We start from the raw sequence: 21,696 nt of genomic DNA on the forward strand, positions 1-21,696 counted from the left end.
ATCAAACAACAAAGCGACTTTCGGCACCAATTTTACTAAAGCCCTTTGGTCTTTGATGCACCAAATTAAGGCCGCTACCACTTTGCAAAGGTATAGAATTAAACAGAGGTGTTCTTCAGATATCTCACCTATAAATACTGTTCACACCCAATGAAAATAAACCATATTTTCCAAAATTAGTTGAGTTCTTAAGCCTGTGCCCAGAGTTGGCCATTGTTATGACAGCAGCAAACTTGTTCTCAAGGGAGAGCTGTTAAGATAGAATGTGTGTACATGTGATGCTACCGTTTTGGTTGGCTGGAACATGCCACAGATTATTTCGTTTGGATTGTGTGAGAGGTGGCCTCTTGTCCACCAGGATGTGCAGACCAAGTGGCCCAAGGCTCTTGGTGCTCAGTTAAGTTACATGCAAGCAATATCCACCCTGGGCTTCAAAATGTCTTGGGCCAGCCTGCCACCTATATAAGTCTCTAGATCAGGGTTTCCCAGACTTGGGTCTCCAGCTGCTTCTGGACTACAATTCTCACCATCCCTACCCAGCAGGACCAGTGGTCATGGATGATGGGAACTGCAGTGCGAAATCATCTGGAGATCAAAGTTTGGGAAACCCTTCTCCAGATGAACTGGGGTGTACCTGCCTTAAGGAGCCCTTCTCTTCCTTTGACGGCAACCTTCAGAGCTTTGCAGCACCTCAGCAAGTTGGAAGCCACTCTGCCCATGCTCAGAGGCCAACGACGTCTTACCGAAAGCCGCTTTTTGATCAGCTTGGGGACGGTGCTGGGGGAGCCACTCCGCCCGCTGCCAGCCCAGGACAACGACGCCTCCCTTTGCAGCGGGAGACGCCTGTGAAAAAGCAAACACAGCCAGGGCGTGTCTCCCCCCATGCAATCTTCTCGAGGGCTTGTAAGCGACGTCTGTAAAAGGGTCCCACAGAGGCGACTCATCCGTTGGCTGCGGGTGGGAAAGCGACGCCGCTCACCTCAGAAGCTGCTCTGGCGTCCGGGATTCCTTCTCCGTCAGCAGCCTTGCCCGCCCGAACGCTCTCCGGACGCGTCGCCTTTTTGAGCCCTCGCGCTCCCCGTACCCGCGGCAGGCAGGGGAGGAAGCGTCAAAATGGCGGCGGGAGGAGAACTTTTCGGAGTGAGCGGCGGCGGCTGGTGAGTTCATCTTTGAAAGGGCAGCCGGGAGGGGTGGGGGGAACCCGGCTGTAAATGGGGCTCGAGGAGGCGAGGCGGAGTAGGGTGTCTTGGGCAAAGACAAGAGGTTTCGGCGTCCCCTCCCTCACACTTTGGTGGGGAGGGGGGGCGTCCCCTCAGAAGTGAGCGTCGCCTTTGCCCAGCCTCGGCTACAAGTGGCAGTTGGGAAGGTGGGGGTGCGGTTCTTTTCTTCCCCCCGGCCGTTTGCTGAAAGGAAGGCGCTCCTCTTGTCTGTCTATCCAGTCCGGGCCTTGCGATGGGTTTCTCCCCCCAAGGTCCGCCCCCTGCCCCACAAGCGGTTCCTGAACTAGCTCAGACTTTTGGAAAGAGGCCTGTAGAGAGGGAAGGGAAAGAAAGTTGAGTGAATGGGGAGGGAGCCAATCAGACGCCGCGTAGGCGCGCCCAGGTTGCCCTGCATCCCAGCGCACCTGGCGCGACGTCACTTTTTTAAAAAAAAATACTCAGGAAGGAAGTTTCCCCCTCTTCTTTTCAGGTTTGAAACAGGGGCTCTTCTCGAGGTCTTTTAGAACGCAAGAAGCAACAATAGCGAAGCTCCCTCTAGGAAATTTCCAAAAATGGAGCTTTCGAAGTCTTCGGAATTCTTTCTCAGGTTCGGTGTTCAAGGAAGAGAGAGGAATGGGGGGAGGGGAGCGTGTTTGGCATGGTATCAAAACTCCAAGGCAGGCATGGGCAAACTTTGGCCCTCCTGATGTTTTGGACTTCAATTCCCATCATCCCTGACCCACTGGTCCTGTTAGCTAGGGGTGATGGGAGTTGTAGGCCAAAACATCTGGAGGACCGAAGTTTGCCTATGCCTGCCAAGGTGTGCACTTTTAACAGTAAAGGAGGGGTTATGCAGATTTACATTATTTACCTTAAAAAAATATAATCTGCTGCCCAGTTGTATTTAAAAATACAAAGGCAAACAAAAGGAGGGGAAATCGATATCAATCTCACTACAAAGGTGAGTCTAGCATCTTCATGATACTGCTTTCACTGCGTGCTGGAGATGCACCTCTTTGAAGTTAAGGTATATTGCATGGTGGAACCGCCTCTTTTGCTGAAAGCATATGCTTTCAGCAAAAGAGGTGGTTCCACCATACAATATATCTTAACTTCAGAGAGTGTTCATTTTGGAATGATTTTACTTCTTTTTATTGTGATGGTTTTGTTTGTTTTTATAATAAATGTATATTGTATATTGGTGTAACTTGCCCTAGGATCTTATGGTGAAATCTGACAAATAAAACAAACACAGAAACCTAATAGCAGGAAGGGTGTGTGGGTGTATGTTGCACTCAGCATTAAAATTAGGTGTAAAACATTAAAAGTCCATCAGACTGAAAGAGGCTTCAGTTTCTGGCAAAAGACACGTTGGTTCATTCAGACCAACTTGGCTGTTCAACTTTATATTCCTGTAATGTTTAAAACAGGGATTTTTGTAGATTCAGAATCTAAAGTAGGTGCCACTTGTGAGCACATATTTTTAAACAAGATTTACATATGATCTGCATTACTGTTAATGTATCATACCAAAATTAGAATATTAAGTATTTGAATGCTGATAATAACTATATAAGCATGGCTATTTACTTTATCTGTAAACTTGTTTAAAATGTGTAACTTGGAAGTTAATGTGGTTTTTTTCTTTTTCTTTCAGTACGTCAGTAATCCCTGGCAGTTATTGATGAAGCAACGCTACAGGAGGCTGCTTTTGCTTCACGTTTATTGGAGGAAATTCAAACAGTTATTTCCTGTGAACTGGATGCAATCACTACGAGTCAGCTTACATGTGTAGATCATTGCGTTACTGTGTTAGCCACTGTCTCTATGCAGCAATGACAAGACTAGATGAGGCAAACCGAGAAGTGAACATGCACTCATCTGTCCGGTATCTGGGCTATTTAGCCAGAATTAATTTATTGGTTGCAATATGTATGGGCCTTTATGTCAGGTGGGAGCAGACAGCAGATGCATTAATACTTGTAATTTTTATCCTGGGACTTTTTGTTCTTGGAATTGCCAGTATACTTTATTACTATTTTTCAATGGAAGCAGCAAGTTTAAGTCTCTCTAATCTTTGGTTTGGATTTTTACTTGGCCTTCTCTGTTTTCTTGATAATGATTCTTTTAAAAATGATGTGAAAGAAGCAGCAACCAAATATTTGCTGCTGTCTTCCATAATCATAAGAATATTGTTTGCTTTCGTGCAGAGGATATGTGGCTGTATTCATCATCGACCAACTTTGCTGACAACAGTTGAATTTCTTGAGCTGGTTGGATTTGCAATTGCCAGCACAACTATGCTGGTCCAAAAATCCATGAGTATTATCTTGTTGGTGGTGGCTTTGGCAATGCTGATTATTGACTTACGGATGAAGTCTTTCCTGGCAATTCCAAATTTGGTAATCTTTGGAGTCCTTTCCTCTTGGTTATTTTTTCCATCCCTACTCATACCAACGAACCCATTCGCCTTGGGATGCTTTTTCAGCTGTCTAATAACAGATCCTCTTCTTGACATCTACTTCAGTGGACTTTCAGTTACAGAACGTTGGAAACCCTATTTGTATCGTGGTAGAGTATGCCGGAGATTTTCAGTCATTTTTGTTGGCCTTATCGAACTTATTTATTTCATTCTTTCAGCCCTGAAACTAGGCGATTTGGATGTCTGGTATTTTGTGATACCTGGCTTTTCCATTTTTGGAATTTTCTGGATGGTCTGCCACATCATTTTTCTTATAACTCTCTGGGGATTTCATACAAAATTAAATGACTGCCACAAAATATATTATACACACAGGACAGAGAACAACAGCCTTGACAGAGTTATGGCATCAAAAGGAATGCGTCATTTTTGTTTAATTTCAGAGCAACTTGTATTTTTTAGCCTTCTTTCAACAGCAGTTTTGGGTACTGTATGTTGGCAGGTATGCTATAATGGTTTTACGTCCTCTTCTGTTGCTCTTAGAATGGGGGGATTTTGTATCAAAATTCATGGCATGTAGCAAGTTACTGCATCAAATGTGTAGTACAGTCCCTGAACATACCAAATAAGCAACCCAATCAGATGGGTGGCATGTAAATAATACAATTACTATTATTATCATTATTATTTTATTCCACAGTGGCTTAGATGAACTGCAAAATGTGGCCAGTTTACAGCAATGGATTGAAGACACCAGATGATGTTACTTTATGCTCAACATAAATGACAATTTGTATGATAGTTTGGAAGCTAGTTTTATTTTAGAATGCATATACAAGAGCCCTTCATTTTTCCATATAGAAATTAATTGCAGCCTTGGTTGTTCATTCTTAACTATCCCACAATAAGTTTGCAATGCTACCATTTTTGCTACCATGAATATTTCATTTTAGAACTGGAAAGGTGACATGTAAGTTTTCTAATAAGCAACAATAAATCAATATATTTTGCTATTTTCAAGGCTGTTTTCATGTTTCCTCATGCAATCCATTATATACTTCCACACAGTATCTTGTTAGCACTACTGAACTATTTACAGTAGGGTTGCTGAGGAAAATTTGTGAATTACAGATTTTTCATTTATATGTGCTAATTGCTATAATATATCTAATGATTGCATCTGTTTTTATTTTAGAAATTCAATGGGATCTTCATGAGTGTGTTTCTGATTGTCTTGCCACTAGAATCCATGGCTCATGGACTATTTCATGAACTGGGCAACTGTTTGGGAGGAACATGTGTTGGCTATGCAGTTGTGATTCCTACCAATTTCTGCAGGTATTATGCCTTACAAGTCAACAGTTAATGCAGACATCTTATTAGGTGAAGTTATTAGACCAACTTCAGTCTCTCCCTCACCAACTAAATACAGTGGTACCTCGGGTTACATACACTTCAGGTTACATATGCTTCAGGTTACAGACTCCGCCAACCCAGAAATAGTACCTCGGCTTAAGAACTTTGCTTCAGGATGAGAACAGAAATCGCACGACGGTGGTGCAGCAGCAGTGGGAGGCCCCATTAGCTAAAGTGGTGCTTCAGGTTAAGAACAGTTTCAGGTTAAGAACGGACCTCCGGAACGAATTAAGTACGTAGCCAGAGGTACCACTGTACTAAATACTAATTTGTTGACTTAGATTTGGATTAACTTCACACACACACACCCGTCTTTTGTCCTAATGGTACTCTGAAAAGTTAAATATATTGACTTAGCTCCTCAGGTGCCCTCTGCGAAAAGAAGGGATTTAAGTCCATTGGAGGGTCCACTGGCAGAAGGAATTTTTTGCAAGTACCCCCATCATGTTCTGGAAGTTCACCCAACCCTCTGGAGCAAATTTTCAGACTGCATAGGAGCAGATTTCCAGAGGGCATGGGGAAACATAGGGTTCCCCATGCTTGCTGGCAGGAGTATTGTGTGAGTATAGTTAGGAGCCAAGCCACTATGTGTGTGGATGTAATGATTTGTCTGCCTTTCCTCCTTAGCATTTGTTAATAAGAAAATACACTAAACGTTATGAGAACAAAGAGAGAGGGTTTTTTGTAGGGCAGGGGGAAGAATAATTGGTGTAATGCCCCCCTGGCAAATGACCAGGCCATGCTGTGTCCTGGACACTCTGCTGAGGGACTTCAGTTCTGTATTTGTAAGGGAGACAGAAGGATAAAGCTGCATCCATCTGTGTGCGCTGTGCTGTGCAACCTCATCTTTGTGGAATGGGGGTTGCTGTTGGAGTGAACATGTGGAAGAAGAGGATGGGTAAAGAAGAGGATGATGTGGAAGAAGAGGATGGTTGTGGAACACAGGGTGGGTGATCACCTCCCGAACTCTGTTTATAAGACCAGTTAAGCTAGTTAAGAATGTACCTGACAGCTATTTAAATTGGTAGGTAATAGAGGATTATTTACCACCTAAATGAGAACTGTTTAAGTAGTACAGATCTTCTCAGTGATTTAGAGACCTGTTTTAAGACACTTGTAACTGAACATTCTAAATTAAACTAAGTAAGTCCGCACAGTGGTGAAGTGGTTCAAAGCTCAGCTGTGGGTAGTGAACAACGTAAGACAGGAGTAACTTCCATTATTGCAACATAAGGACTACCTCCATTAATGACAAAAGCTAATTTCTCCCTTTTTCTTCTTCTCTCCCCTCTGTTTCTTCTAGTCCTGATGGCCAAGCAACACTGCTTCCACCTGAGCATGTACAAGAGCTAAATTTGAGATCCACTGGCATGCTTAATGCCATCCAAAGGTTCTTTGCATATCATATGATAGAGACTTACGGCTGTGATTATTCAACAAGTGGAATTTCTTTTGACACCCTTCATTCTAAGTTAAAATCTTTTCTTGAACTTCGGACCCCTGATGGACCCAGACACGATACCTATGTGTTATATTACAGTGGCCATTCTCACAGCACTGGAGAATGGGCGCTTGCAGGTATTCTACGTTTGAAGCTTTTCATAATCCTGATTTCTTTGTCTTTAAGAATATTTAAATCTTAAGATTAGATACTTGATATTTGTGAAATTTATAATCCATTTGAATCATAAATACTATGAGTAGATCAAAGGTAGAGGGAGTAGAAAAGCGTTTTAAAATCTCATTTGTGCATTTGATTTATGAAGTGTTAGAAATTTTCATATGGAATCTTAACTAATTATTACACCTTTTGAAAAGTTGCCATGGAAGCTGCATATTCATTCAAAACACCACAATATTTTGAATTTTGCCCTTATTAGTTTCTTAGAAGAATTTCCAGACTACAAAACCAGCACAAACAGCTTGGAGTGAGATGTTATTTGCTCTTCTTTCATGTTGTATTATTTCTGGGTTTTGCCCAATTTTATACTATTCCACCTTTGCAGATGCATTCATGGAAATGGGACTGCAGTAGTATAACTGAAGAATCTAAGCTAGTGTCTGTTAACAATAGTCAAAACTGGAAATTGCAAAGGAGTGCAAGATTATTGCCTCAATTTCAGTTAGTTGTAGCTGACTAAAAGCACTCCATGCTGTTGCTTTTATCTGAAGAGGCTTAACACAAAGTTCGGAGCAGTTATAATGTCAAGTTATATGTCAAGAGAAAGTGATAACAGAGGAACAGGAAGAAGTTCCTTGACAGTCATATGTGAAGCTTGTATTTAGGCACTTCACAGAGTTTGCATTAAAGAAAATATGGCATAATCAGAAGAAGGAAAGGGGCACTAGTGACAGATTGATTTTGATCAGTTTACTTCACTCTCACAGTGAAAACCATAGCATACAGTCTATCCCTGCTTTTTGAATACAACCAGAATTCAGAACTGAAGAGTGGCTGATATTGTAAGCGTGCCACTTTTATCAGGCCTTGGTGTCCTGTGCTAGGTAGAACATGCAGTCATTAATGGTATGTATCCTGCAGGAGAGGGGAGGTAAGAGAATTTCAGCTCATGCCCAGTTCTTTGGATTCAAGACAGTGTATCGAGTCTCCTAAAAAGATTTGGTGAGAATGAAAATCTAAACATCCAGTTAGTATTCTAATATGTAAAGGATCCTCTGAGGAATAACTCTGTGTAGCAGAGCAGCATAGACTGAGGACTCTAATGACATCTTTAAGGAAGGTTTACTGTGTTGGACTTGTCTAATGATGTTATTTCATTGTTGGAGGCTTGGTAGTTTAACAGTGGTGTGTAAAATAAACTGCTAAGTAGTCATAAATAAACCATGAGCAGCAAAACAGCTTGGAAAGTTGAGTTCACTGACTGAACGCAGCGTCAAGGTTTGGGCAGTAAAGCTTTGTCTGTATTACTGGAACTGCCTGCTTAATTGCCACCTCTTCAAATGTGCGTGTATAATAATGTATTCTGCTTAGAAGTACAGCACTTGTATGGAGCAAATAGAGAAAGCAGGAAGTAGCTATATTGTGTTAAGAGAAGTATGTGGACAGTTTGTTTTATTTAAAGATTCTGATCACAGCATGTGATTTTAGGGGGGGGAAACGTATGTGCTTTTCAAGTAGTGTTTCCTTACTTAGGCCCAGAAACTCTGAATATAATCAGCAGTGTTCTTTCAGGATTTTGAAACTATTATTGGAGAGGCCCCAGAACACCTCTATTTTAACAATATTACTCGATAGCATTCAGTCAGTTACCGAAATGCACAAGCAAAGGGAGATTTGCCATTTATTTTGTTCATTACAAATGAATTACTGGAATCCTTATTGTTGTTTTTTTAAAAAAATATTTTTTATTAAATATTTTCTTGGTTTACAAAAGTACATGCATTGTTTCTTAAACGTTGCTTTGTGGTAGCACTTTGTGAATTAATTAAATAAGAAAATTCCACTGGAAGCTGACCATTTTTCTAGACTAGCGCAACCGAGGAGTTCAGAGCTTTGTTTTGTTTTTCTTCTTTTATCACAGCTCCTAAAAGAACTGATGAAAGCCCTAGGGCAACATCTCTCCTAATTAAAAGTCAGCTGCTCCCACGAGTGGCACTTCTGCTACTTAAGAGTTAGGGTGGCTGCTCCAGTTACTTCTGGTTATATATCATGCTGCTTCTTTTACGATCAAAATGGAAATTCCTAGCAAGAGCATGGAAACCTGGTCATGCCAAAGGCATCTTGCTCATTTTAGATGCATGGACTTTTAGTGAAGGGTCACAGTTTTTAGACATTTGCAAGGGATTAAAAAGCTAAGCAGAAGTGAGTTTTTAAGTGGTTCCTGAATGCCTTTCCTAAGTTAGTGCCAAAAGCATGAATTTCTCAGCTATGATCAGAATTAACCATAGGTGCAAGGATTGGAGGGATATTTTCAGTTTCTGGGCCCAAACAGGTAATTATTCTTTTAATTATTATTTTTGTCACAGTTGATAGCTTGGGTCCTCTATTCACTAGCATTCACAGCTTCAATCCAGCGTGCATGGCACCCTTTTCATATGCAATCAGTCTAGAAATTGATCTGAATATGAGAACATTGTGGAAATTCAATGTGTTCCGCAAGTATTTTACATCCTAACCTGCTGTGTTAGAAGCTAAGCTCCCATGTGAATGTTTCATTTTCAGTAACAATTATATTTCTGGTTTCCCCACAGGTGGTGATGCATTACGGCTCGACACACTTATAGAATGGTGGAGAGAAAAGAATGGCTCTTTCTGTTCACGGCTTATTATACTGTTGGACTGTGAGAACTCTCAGCCGTGGGTTAAAGAAGTAAGAAAAGTCAGCGACCAGTATGTTGCAGTTCAAGGAGCAGAACTGGCCAAAGTGGTAGACACAGAAGAGTCAGACCTCCCGCACCTTGGTGATTTTACCAGAGAATGGGTTGAATACAACTGTAATCCTGACAATGACATCAGCTGGTTTGAAAAAGGGCGTACTGTGAAAGCCATGTATGGCGTGTCAAAGCGGTGGAGTGACTACACATTGCACTTGCCAAGTGAAAGTGATGTTGCCAAACACTGGATGATATATTTCCCACGCATCACTTACCCACTGATTCATCTGGCAAACTGGTTCTGTGGTCTTAATATCTTTTGGGTTTGCAAAGCTTGCTTTAGGTGTTTGAAAAGATTTAAGATGAATTGGTTTCTTCCCACAGTTTTGGACACAGGACAAGGCTTCAAACTCGTCAGATCTTAATTTAAGAACCAAAGATGATAAGAACTGGGAACTCATAGAAAATATGACTGATTTTTATTTTTAACAGTTTACTGTTTGAAGAAACTTTGCTACTTTTGTAGCTGTATTCCCTTTGCTCATTGTCCCGAGCAACTAAAGGGTTTAGAAACCTCATTAGAAAACAAAAAGCAGCAAAAGTGTTAATTGTTACTGAGCTGAGTCTGAATTCCATGAAAGTTATGAAACATGACCATGTCCTTGAGAGACTGGTTTGTCTGCGCACTTGCACAAATTGATTTAAATTGGCACAGTTTCCATGCTTTTTACTGTTAAATACCTGATGTGTTCTCAGCACACCACTTGGCACTCATATATAAAAGGAAGTAATTATGATCATACGTTGCTTTGATAAATTTCAGGCTTCCAGAAATAACAATGAACTGAAATTAAAACAAAGCAAAGAACCAGGTCAGGAAGCTAGTAGCAGTCCAGGAATGCTTAAGTGAATGTAAGTTTGATAGCTTTTTTTATTGGAATTCCATGTACTTAGAACAGCAACCTTACAAGATGCATATATGGAAACAACTGTCATTGATGTCAGAAGTATTCTTCGGATGGCAAGGCCATCCATGAGCAGAAAGACTCCTTCCATCAGTGGAAAGCTTTTGATCCAGTTCAGAAGCTGTTCTCTCCAATAGATCATGGTATTACAGATTTAGAATTCCTTCTAATGCTCTGGCACAGGTTTTTGGAGGGTGCAAAGGGCTACAGGAAAAGGAAGCTCAGCAAAAATATTCCCCACTTTCTACCAGTGGAACACCCCCTGTGGAACTCCACTAAGCAGTAGCAAAATCTGGATCCAAGCCATCATGTTTCATCTTGGATATCATAGTTAATATCTTCATCAGAGTTTGTAATGGCCTCACTTAAAAATGATACAAAGATAGGCAGGGCCTTGAATTCACTATTGTTGAATTCAACAAAGTTGGCTTGGTATCAGACCAGCTTTGTTGTCTTCACTTATATTAATCAGGTGGTAACGATCTCCTGAAATCTATTTCTCTCCTCAGACTGAAGCACATTATCTTTCTTAATGTAAGGGAACACAAAAGGCTGTTTGTGGAAAAGAATATATGTTTTTGCCTCCTTGAGGCTTCAAAATCTGGCCTTAATGATTTAAATTCCAAAACTGGAAGGGGTTGAAAAAGGTGCTCATATGAGAGAGATGATATCAGTACTGTAACTGCCTTTGAGCTGTTGGATTTTGGCTCATTCTATTCATTTAAATAAAAGCTATCATCCACAAATACTTCTGTCACTTTGCTAGAACTGCCAGATCTTAAAACTAAAATCCCTGTAAACTAGTATCACACCCCCACACGTTTACTTTCCATGTGGAAGTTCAAGTGTCAAGTTTCTCTGTCATCTATCAAATAATATCAAAACTCTGCTTCATGAAAGAACACATACTGAGACACACAGTGCCTTGAAAGCACATTTGAAACACATGGTCCACTTCAAAGAATTATAGGCCGCCATAGTTTAGTCCTCACAGTTACAATTTCAAGCAACCATTAACAAACTACAGTGCCTAGAATCTTTGAGGGGGGAAATGTGCTTCAAATGTGCTTTAAAGGTATAGCGTATATGCAGCCCAAGGCAAGGATGGTAGTGGGTATGTATAACCTTGACTACATGTATAAACGTGACTACACATCCAAATTCTTACATTAACTTTTTAAAGGGAAAGTTTTATTATTTTTAGCTTCCTGTCAAGCACTGCAAAACAAGTATTCACTATTTAATGCATTTAGAGCAATTCACATATCCAGGCAATTTGCCATAGAACATTTGCTGAAAACAGCCATTTAATATTATTTCTGCACTAAACAAACCTTTCTCTCACATAGATCATGGTATTACAGATTCCAGAATTTATTGGTAGCAATTTCTTCTCTTGCATAGCCAACCCCAGTGAAACCCTGCAGATACCTATGTTCCTAAACTAGATGTTTGCACAGAGAGATAATGAAGAGATGCTGGTGAGATCAACTGTAGGTTTGTCTGGCACAGATAGTAACGAATATCAGGGCCCCCTTCTCCCACAACTATTATACTGGGATGGAAGTGTGATCAAAAGTCAGGGAGTGCTGTTTATTCCAAAATGAAATGAAACGTGTGCACAGTTAACTGAGGGATGTCAGAATCTGAGGCAAAGGAAGACATTGAAGAAGTTGAATGACTTGTCACCAATATATGATGTTTATTAGACAGGCAAGCAGGCCCAAATGATTTCAAGAATATTCCTACCCTGACAAAGTGTTACTGGGTTTCTATTTTCAAGTGCAGGTTCAGCCGAAATGTCATATTTGATTCCAGATTAATAGTTTCCAACAACCTACATCACATTATGCTGAATGGAGTGAATAAACTAGAAAGTAAATGATTTACTGACACCCAACATTTTGTGTGATTCTTTTGATATTGTTTGAGAATGACATGGTTCTGTGCAGAGATTAGCTTGGCTCTTTACATTTCATTTTGCTTCCTTTTTATACTTCACATTTCCTAGAACGTGCAAATGTTCATGTCTCCAAATAGTTTTCATCTAATTGAAAAGCAGATAAATGATCTCGGCAAAAGGAGGAAGCTATTTCCTTTCTCATACAATTGCACTTTCATCTGTTCTAATTTCTTTAGCAGTGCTTTGAAAATTTCTCAACATTGAAAATGAAGCATTTCTGTTGGATACATTGTGCTTCCTTTGGATTAAAAAATGCTAATCTCACTAACATTGAGCTAAACCAGAGTGTTAAAGGAGTTTATTGGCAGCAAATCGATAACATTGCTCTTATTTTTTCCCATTGTTACCGCTCAGTTTTTTTATTGAATTTGTTCTATAAAGGGATCGTTTAAATATATGTGGCTTTTTTGTATGCTTCTTTTTAAATTTTGATTTCTCAAGTTCTACATTCAGTTACCTTTTCAGGTATTCAGTTTCATGGTCTTTTTGTTTGTTTTATTATTTGTTATATTCAAAATAAAAACCACAATAAGATTGACTGAAAGTAACGTTCATGAATGACCTGACCTTTATTTTCTATGTGGGAATGAGACAGCTAGACAAAAGGCTGGTTTGCACTTACTGCTAAAACCATGGTTTTGCATTATGTGCTTGACTGATCCTGCTAGCTAGGGATGATGGGATTTGTAGTCCAAAACCAGCTGGAGACCCAAGTTTAGGAAACCCTGCCTGGCTCATGGACTTCGCTAGCATTTAGTTTCACTTTCAATGAATCCTTGTTTGTAGACTGGTTTAAAATAAGCACCGGCTAATTAAACAAGCTAGCTTTGTTTGAAGTTGGTTTGCTTAGAAATTGACCAGAGTTAAGTTTTAAATCACACAATCCCTGGTTTGTATATGACAAACCAGGATCCTTTGAAAATGAAACTAAATCCTAGTACACAGGAGGGGGACCTTATGTGAATCTCATTTCAGCGGGTGCAGGTGAAAATGTTGATATACCACCCTTTATGATTAAATTCCTTGACAGCTTACAAAAATGTCAAAATAATATATTCAAATCATAAATATGGAAATCCACAATAGAAAAAGTATCAAAACCGAGGTATTAAGATCAGCAGAAGCATACTTAAATCATTAAGTATTTAACAGATGCCAAAACAGGTTGCTGCCTCTCATACCTGATCTTTAGTGCATTAGGCGCTCAGCTCTTCAGATGTCACACCTTAAGATCTACTGTTCTTTCATATTATTAGCATGTTTTCTTAGAAAGGAAACCCATGTGACCAGTTAGAAGTAGTGCTTAAAAGATTGCTTCCTTCTATTTCAAGCAACATCTTTCAGCCGAGATAAAGCTATGCATTCAGTCCATAATGCAGCTTTGCATCATAAACTGCAATGCTGTGGCAGCCATTCATGCAACACTCTTGCACCAAACCTTTAAGGAGTAGCTGCCGTTCTGTATGGTTCCGCAACACGGTGTTATACTAGCTGCACCTTGCAGCAAGGACATTTTGTAAGCTGGGGGCAATTGACCATAGTCTATGAAAATAATACTCTGCTTAAGATCATGGGTAGGCAAACTAAGGCCTGGGGGCCAAATCCGGCCCAATCGCCTTCTAAATCCAGCCTGCGGATGGTCCAGAAATCAGTGTTTTTACATGAGTAGAATGTGTCTTTTTATTTAAAATGCATCTCTGGGTTATTTGTGGGGCGTGCCTGGTCTTTTTACATGAGTAGAATGTGTCCTTTTATTTAAAATGCATCTCTGGGTTATTTGTGGGGCCTGCCTGGTCTTTTTACATGAGTAGAATGTGTACTTTTATTTAAAATGCATCTCTGGGTTATTTATGGGCCATAGGAATTCGTTCATTTTCTTTTCCAAAATATAGTCCGGACCCCCACAAGGTCCGAGGGATAGTGGACTGGCCCCCTGCTGAAAAAGTTTGCTTGACCCCTGCTTAAGATCCATCAGCTTAGTTTACTCAAGTTTAGTGAAATAAGCTGCATTTTCTTCCAGTACCATTGTCTTTCCTCTGCAACTGTTTGATAGCCTAATAATAAATATGGATCCTGTATGATTTGTCTTAAGTGAATATTAAGACAGAGCAGCATTTAATAAATGCTGAACTACTTGGACTACTCAAGTTTTTTTGTTCTTTGTTGGAATAGCAACCTGCTTGCATTACAGCCACAAGATGCAAAGGCTGCTTGAAAGCTTCTGTACAGTATTCCGGTCAAGCTATATTGACTGCACAGGGTAAAGGGATCTATCATTTGATAGTTAATATACTAGTTTTCCGAGACATCTACAACCTCTGCACCTTCAGTATTCATTTATTAGGGGACCAAAGCACATGCTACGTTAAAGGTATATTTACATATTTTAAGAGGCAGGGGCTTGTCAGAATTAGGGCAGCACCATGTTTGCAGGGGTATTTAACCTTTTTCTCCACTTGGCAGTCCTGATAAAAATTGCCCCATACCCACACTATTGACTTTAGTATGTATGTATTTATATATGTATGTATGTATGTATGTATGTATGTATGTATGTATGTATTCATAGATAGATAGATAGATAGATAGATAGATAGATGATAGATAGATACATGCATACATACATACATACCCTGCCCATCTGGCTGGGTTTCCCCAGCCACTCTGGGCTGCTCCCAACAAAATATTAAAAACCCAATAAAAGATCAAACATTAAAAACTTCCCTAAACAGGGCTGCTTTCAGGTGTCTTCTAAAAATCAGATTGTTGTTTTTTCTTGACACCTGATGGGAGGGCGTTCCACAAGAAGGCCCTCTGCCTGGTTCCCTGTAACCTCACTTCTCACAGTGTGGGAACCGCCAGAAGGCCCTTGGAGCTGGACTTCGGTGTTGTCCAGGCTGAACAATGGGAGTGGAGATGCTCCTTCAGGTATACTGGGCCAAGGGCAAGGGGAGGGGGCTTTTCTTTTTTTCTTTTTTTCTTTGCTAAGACCCTTTCCCCCATGTGGCATGCCAGGAGTGGGCAGTGCATCCTTTTATTTCAGCCACTCCTCGCCCTCCCACATTATATTAGGCCAAGGGCTACATCAGGCATAAGCAAACTCGACCCTCCAGTTGTTTTGGGACTACAACTCCCATCATCCCTGACCACTGGTCCTGTTAGCTAGGGATGATGGGAGTTGTAGTACCAAAAACATCTGGAGGGCCAAGTTTGCCTATGCCTGGGCTACATGTTGCCCTCCACTGCCTTAGTGAAGGGAAGCCTGCTTGCGGCATGTGATTAACTTGTTCTAGTGTTCAACACTGTGCATTTTATAGAGCTCCTCTTAGCAGGCATTCATCAGATTGCATTGTTAGCCACTTTTCTTAAATGGGATGCCTCATTCATATTTAAGGTGTTGGGAGACTCTGATCTAAACAGGAAAAAGCAGGTCTGTGCTGTTGCAGGTGCCTCCTTCCATTTGGATATTATGAAGACATAAATATTGCTCTGTGTTAATACATATATGCAGTTAGCACATTTCTGTTTAAACATTTGAGGTGATGAAGAATGGGTTTATGGTAGGAAATAGTTAATGTAAGCCATTTCTTGCGGCATAGTCCTAAAGCAGCCTGTCATCTCTCAGTGTTTCATATGCACATCCTTTGCATAATGCCTTGTGAAAAGTACCACAGCATAAACAGCATGCTAATGTGCCAAGAAATGTCTTCTGAAAGAATTTAATTGGAAAAATGTTTCTACTAGAAGCAATAAGCCAGCTGTTGATTAGGAACCAAATTCTCTTGGCAACATTAGTGGGATTTTGCAACACAAACTTTATTCAGCCATGATCATATTCACTAAGTGCACAATGAACAGAATTAAACCTGCATATTTGGCATATTATGTTCCCATGAATAGTCCAACATAAACAACTTGGGAAGTTAAAATAATTTCAATGAACACATCTTTGTTCAATACATTCAATCATCTTCGACAACCCCCCTCTCCAAAACTGAAAATAAAACACTAGAATGCAGTGTGTTGAACAGTAACAACAACAAAAAAACAACAGTGTGAAGGCTCAAGAGAGCGCCAACTGAAAATGCAATAAATTATTTGTAATGTGGAGAGTTTCTGAATTTCCGATGCAAATATTCAGACAAGTGAAACTTGTGGCTACTACAGTTTGCACTCTTAGGATCTATTGTGGGCCACTCCTATATTTAAAAATTCTAAAGAGATTTTGGCGGGGTTGACTGCCAAATCTTCTTAGGTCTGAACAGGGAATATTGGTAGTAAAAGAAGAAAAAACACTGAGTTTTGTTTTGAGTATACAAGAACAGGAATTTAGGTACTGCCGTGTGTGGCAGCTGTGGAGGAGGGGACAAAGAAACCCACTGTGATGCACAAAAACATGCATTTCCCAGGTTTTTAAGACAAGGATAGATAAAATGTTTCCCTGAATTCACTTGCAGATTGGCTAAAAATGAATATGAGGAAATAGCTGGGAGGTGATGAGTAAAAGACCATTGTTAAAATTCTACTAAGTTACTAGTGTTGACTCATTCAAATCTCCCCTTAGTGTGTGTTTTTTATTCAGCAAACTTAACTCCCTTTCAGTGATGATCCTTACCCTGATCGGTGTCCCCAAATACTGTCACTAGATGATCATTTATCAGACACAAAATAGATCATTCCTAGATTGTGCCTACCATGGTTATACAGTTTTTTAAAAATAAAGTTGCGTAGTGTCATGAAGTGTCTTTTTCTTTTAGAAGAATATCCTTATGTTGGAATTGCTATGTGGATAATAAATGGCACCTCTTTTGAGCAGAATAGCTTCTGCAGAGGCTTCTGTTTTCTGCACCCCTTAAATTTGATGCTGGTAATTTCAAGTGACTGGCTCTCACCCCTTGCACCATCTACCGCCTATGCATTTAAACTGCACACATTACTGTTTTGTGCCTGACAACTCATAGAGCATCTTGGCTGTGCACTGAAATGAGAGGAGACGTCTTGTAGATCAAGGATTCTGGGGCAGCCATGTGGCTTGTCATTTGATACTCAAAATATAATATAATATGGCTGAGTGAAGCCCCATAGTTTTATTGGGGTGCTTAACTCTTTTGCTGCAATCAGCGGAACTTCCAACTTTAGCTTTGGCTACCTCATGCCCAATAACTTTACTTTAAAATATCGCCATGGGGCTAAACAGGCGATAAATGAATGGATAAGCTACAGGTTGGTTTGGCTGACCTAGAGTGATCTGGGGCTGTCAAGCCATCCAGCAGGAAGAAAAGGCAGGCATCAGGAAGGAAAACCCATGAATAGGCCAAGACCTACTGCTGGCTGCAGCTTCCCAGGAGAAGACTGGTGATCCAAACACCATCTGACTCTTCTTTGTGCCTGAAGCCCCACACCCAGCATTGCTGCCTCCACTCCACAGCCGTTGCATGAAGTAATAGACCCTGCAGATGCTGCTTCATAGGTGGCTTTCCTGTAGTTACAATATAAGTATTTTCAAAACGCAGAGGTTTCATTTAGAAAGTCTGGTAAGTACGTATGCACCAGATGAATCTGTAATGCGGGATTGAACCAGTGCATAGGGGGTTATTTAACTACATTTTTACATCTACCTGCACATTATGATTACCTGGAACCTGGATTACCTGAAGGAGCGTTTCCACGCCCATCGTTCTACCCAGACACTGAGGTCCAGTGCCGAGGGCCTTCTGGCGGTTCCCTTGCTGTGAGAAGCCAAGTTGCAGGGAAACAGGCAGAGGGCCTTCTCTGTAGTGGCACCCTCCCTGTGGAATGCCCTCCCACCAGATGTAAAAGAGAACAACAACTACCAGACTTTTAGAAGACATCTGAAGGCAGCCCTGTTTAGGGAAGCTTTTAAAGTTTGATGCATTACTGTATTTTAATATTTTATTGGAAGCCGCCCAGAGTGGCTGGGGAAGCCCAGCCAGATGGGTGGGGTATAAATAATAAATTATTATTATATTATTACTGGAACCTGGTGTCACCAGCACTTCTTTATTCGCCCCAGAATGCCTCTGGGTCCCGTGTGAAGCAGAGAGGCATTTTTACGAAATGAACACAGTGGCTGGCTGGAGCATGGTAAATTGGAGGGGTGATGGAGGACATCAGGGAGTAATGGGGTGCTGGGGGTGGGAAAGTGGGTGGTATAAGGGCAGGAGGAGGGCAGGGAAGTGAAAGGGGATGTATGCGTGATGGTCTTTTAAGAGAAAACGCATGCATAGGTGTGTGGCTGGTGACTCACTGCTGAATTACTTCCGCTCTTTAGAATTTCAGGAACATCTGCCTTCGAAGAAATCAAGGCAAGGGACGTGGCACAGATACAGTGATGGAAGCCCTCCCCCCAAAAAAATATTCGTGCCAACAATCTTAAAAATGGGTCACAGATTCCCTTGATATGATGCAAAGTAAATGCAGCTAACCGTAATAAAATGTTGCATCAGCAAGGCTGCTTAATTTTAAGGGAATGTAAGCGTCCCAGCTTCTGCATCCATAATTTAATGTAGCTTCTTCCTATTCTGCTACTAGAAGCACGCATGACTCCATGGCACCTCTAAATCGGTACAACTGGTCTTTTTCAGAATGCCAGCCACAAAGCCCCCTCTTTCTTCGCTGCTATTAAAATGCAGCACAACATACATTTACAGGGCAGTCCTACATACAATCACCTTGAATTCCACAAGGCTTGCTTCTGGTAAACAGGTAAAAATAGGATTGTGTTGCTGGTGGGACTGCCTTGTTGGTGCTATCCTGTGACGGGGCCTTTTCAGTGGTTGTCCCCCATCTGTGGAATGCCTTCCCCAATGAGGTGCATGTGTCTTCATCCTTCTTAACTTTCAGGAGAAATTCAAGAATGCACCTGTTTGCCCAGGCATTTGGTGGATGAAGAATAAATTTCCTGGCAACCCTGATGTCACAGGCTGAAATAAGAGAGTTCCATAGTAACTGATTTTAGAATGTTTTTCACTGTAACCTTTTTATGTGGCTATGTTTGCACGCACACACACCCAGGCTATGCAGGATGTAAATTCAATCAATCAATGACCTTCCTTAAGTTGTATTTTGCTAAGACCAACTGTGATGGCCTAATGTCATGAACTGCTCCATTTTGCTTGCATTGAAATGCCTATCCTTCTAGGCTTTGTTTAGATGGGCTGTTTGCATGGACTTGTGCATGTTATATGGGATGCATAGTTTCACCTGTTTGTCCATCAGGGGTTATGGGTTTAACCCACTATACCCTGAGGCTCAGATATCATGATAGTAAAATTCCTTAGCATAGGTGCAGAATGACACATTCCTTATCTGAGGGCGAAGAAGTTAAAAGTTCCCACTTGCCTTGAACCTGTAACATGAGGAGAGGAGCTTATGATTAACAGTGGAGACCACATCAAGAAGCAGCCGTTCTCCCAAGATTCCTTAGGGAAAGCCACACTGTTTAAGGTGCCATGCCACTGCTTTGAACTTATAGTGCAGATGGAGCCTGAGATTGTAAGACCACTAGCCCAACCTTTCTATTATATAAATTAGTCCCATTAAATAGCTTCAGGTACACCTGAATTACCCCTTATGGAAAGGCGATTCATGTATTTAAGCAGCACTGGAAATATTACCTTTACACATCAGCTCAGTGACAGCTACAAAACAAAACGTGTTACAATGTATTAATATTCTTAAAATACACATTGGTGGCTTGGCTTTGACTCTAACCTCCTTATGAAAGTAGTATTTGTCAGTGCCACACAAAAAGACAAAGGCACACTGTATTTTAAGGACATGAAGCAGTACATTTCTGCCAGCAGATGGCAAGGAACATACAGTACACACCATATAGTAGCATTTCAGATTCTCAGCTGAAACGTATAAGGGCAGATAAAATTCACATTTCAATCCTTTTAATAAAGCCAAGTATTCATACTTCTGCTTTGCTTCACACCTGACTTCTTGAAACATGTTTTTCCCCATTTTAGTGAATTAATCTTCCAAAATGTTTTCTAAAATTCACATTATGATACATCTGTTCTGCCTCCTAAAAGATAATTTAGTTTCCTGAGTGCGGTAGGGAAAAGAAAATAACGAAATCTCGGTCATTATTAACTTTGCCTTTTGCTTATGAGTCCTTCAGATCACTGATCAAGATGAACTTGCTATATTAACATTGGAGCATGACTACATAAGGGTTCAGCACCAGGAAACAAACTGAATCACGAAGACACACACTGCATATATTAGCAGTAAAGCTGAAAGCTACTTATCTTGCACATCACTTTCTACTTTTTCTTTGATAAAATGTTTCAAAAATGTTTTCAGTAAACTCTGAGCTGATACTCAAAAGCAACTGCAGAAGGAAGGGGCAGATTATTAAGGGATCAATTGCAAATTAAACTTGAAGATATTGTTTATAATGTTCTAGCTCAAAATGAGCACGTACAAATGCAAGTTGCACACAGACCCACATAAATGATGAGCCAGACAGCAGTATTTGGGCTAAAGATGGGCAACAATTAGTTTAACTAACAATTAGGATCTGAGAAGGGTAAAAACATTAATTAATTAATGTGCAGAATCCTATGAATCTGAAGCATATGAAAATCAAACCACACCCATAGGTGCTAACTCCCTGGGGCCCTAGGTGCCCGAGCACCCACAAATTTTGGTGCCAGGGCCATGCACGCTGCGTGACACCCATGGCCCCAGCCACCCATAGTCTCAGGGCCAAGTTGGCACTCCTGACCACATCTCTATTTTTTGAGTGAGCTCACAGCCCCAGAGTAGTTAACTTTTCATTCCTAGTCCTTCTGGCTTGCACAATAAGTGTGCTAAATGTGTAGTGCTGACGGGATCCTATATTCTTTGTTCTGCATTACTGGTATATTTTCCTTTTACTAGGAGGATCCTAAGCTTGGTCTCATATTTGTTCCTGTGTAAGTGTATATAATGGGACGCGGGTGGCGCTGTGGGTAAAAGCCTCAGCGCCTAGGACTTGCCAATGGAAAGGTCGGCGGTTTGAATCCCCGCAGCGGGGTGCGCTCCCGTCGCTCGGTCCCAGCGCCTGCCAACCTAGCAGTTCAAAAGCACCCCCGGGTGCAAGTAGATAAATAGGGACCGCTTACTAGCGGGAAGGTAAATGGCGTTCCGTGTGCTTCGCTGGCTCGCCAGATGCAGCTTGTCATGCTGGCCACGTGACCCGGAAGTGTCTGCGGACAGCGCTGGCTCCTGGCCTCTAGAGTGAGATGAGCGCACAACCCTAGAGTCTGTCAAGACTTGCCCGTACGGGCAGGGGTACCTTTACCTTTACCTTTAAGTGTATATAAATATTGGTGTGTGTCCCAACATTCAGGAATGAACCCTATATTTTCTGAGTGATAGCTC

The 21,696-nt window shown here is 41.0% G+C and overlaps 1 protein-coding gene across 2 annotated transcripts; it reads left to right on the forward strand.

Moving 5' to 3' along the window:
• Positions 1-502: 502 nt before the first annotated feature.
• Positions 503-10,395, forward strand: TMEM168 (transmembrane protein 168). 2 transcript variants are annotated; one of them, XM_053405584.1, is made up of 6 exons: positions 503-1,157; positions 1,690-1,806; positions 2,857-4,123; positions 4,817-4,959; positions 6,341-6,615; positions 9,250-10,395. In XM_053405584.1, the coding sequence occupies exons 3-6, from the start codon at positions 2,987-2,989 to the stop codon at positions 9,795-9,797; spliced, it is 2,103 nt and encodes a 700-aa protein (XP_053261559.1). In that variant the 5' UTR covers positions 503-1,157; positions 1,690-1,806; positions 2,857-2,986; the 3' UTR covers positions 9,798-10,395. The 2 variants fall into 2 exon arrangements, with proteins under 2 accessions (XP_053261559.1, XP_053261558.1); XM_053405583.1 differs by lacking the exon at positions 1,690-1,806.
• The last annotated feature ends 11,301 nt before the right edge of the window (positions 10,396-21,696 follow it).

This window comes from Podarcis raffonei, chromosome 10 (genome assembly GCF_027172205.1).
Source record: "Podarcis raffonei isolate rPodRaf1 chromosome 10, rPodRaf1.pri, whole genome shotgun sequence".
In the NCBI taxonomy this organism is placed as follows: domain Eukaryota; kingdom Metazoa; phylum Chordata; class Lepidosauria; order Squamata; family Lacertidae; genus Podarcis; species Podarcis raffonei.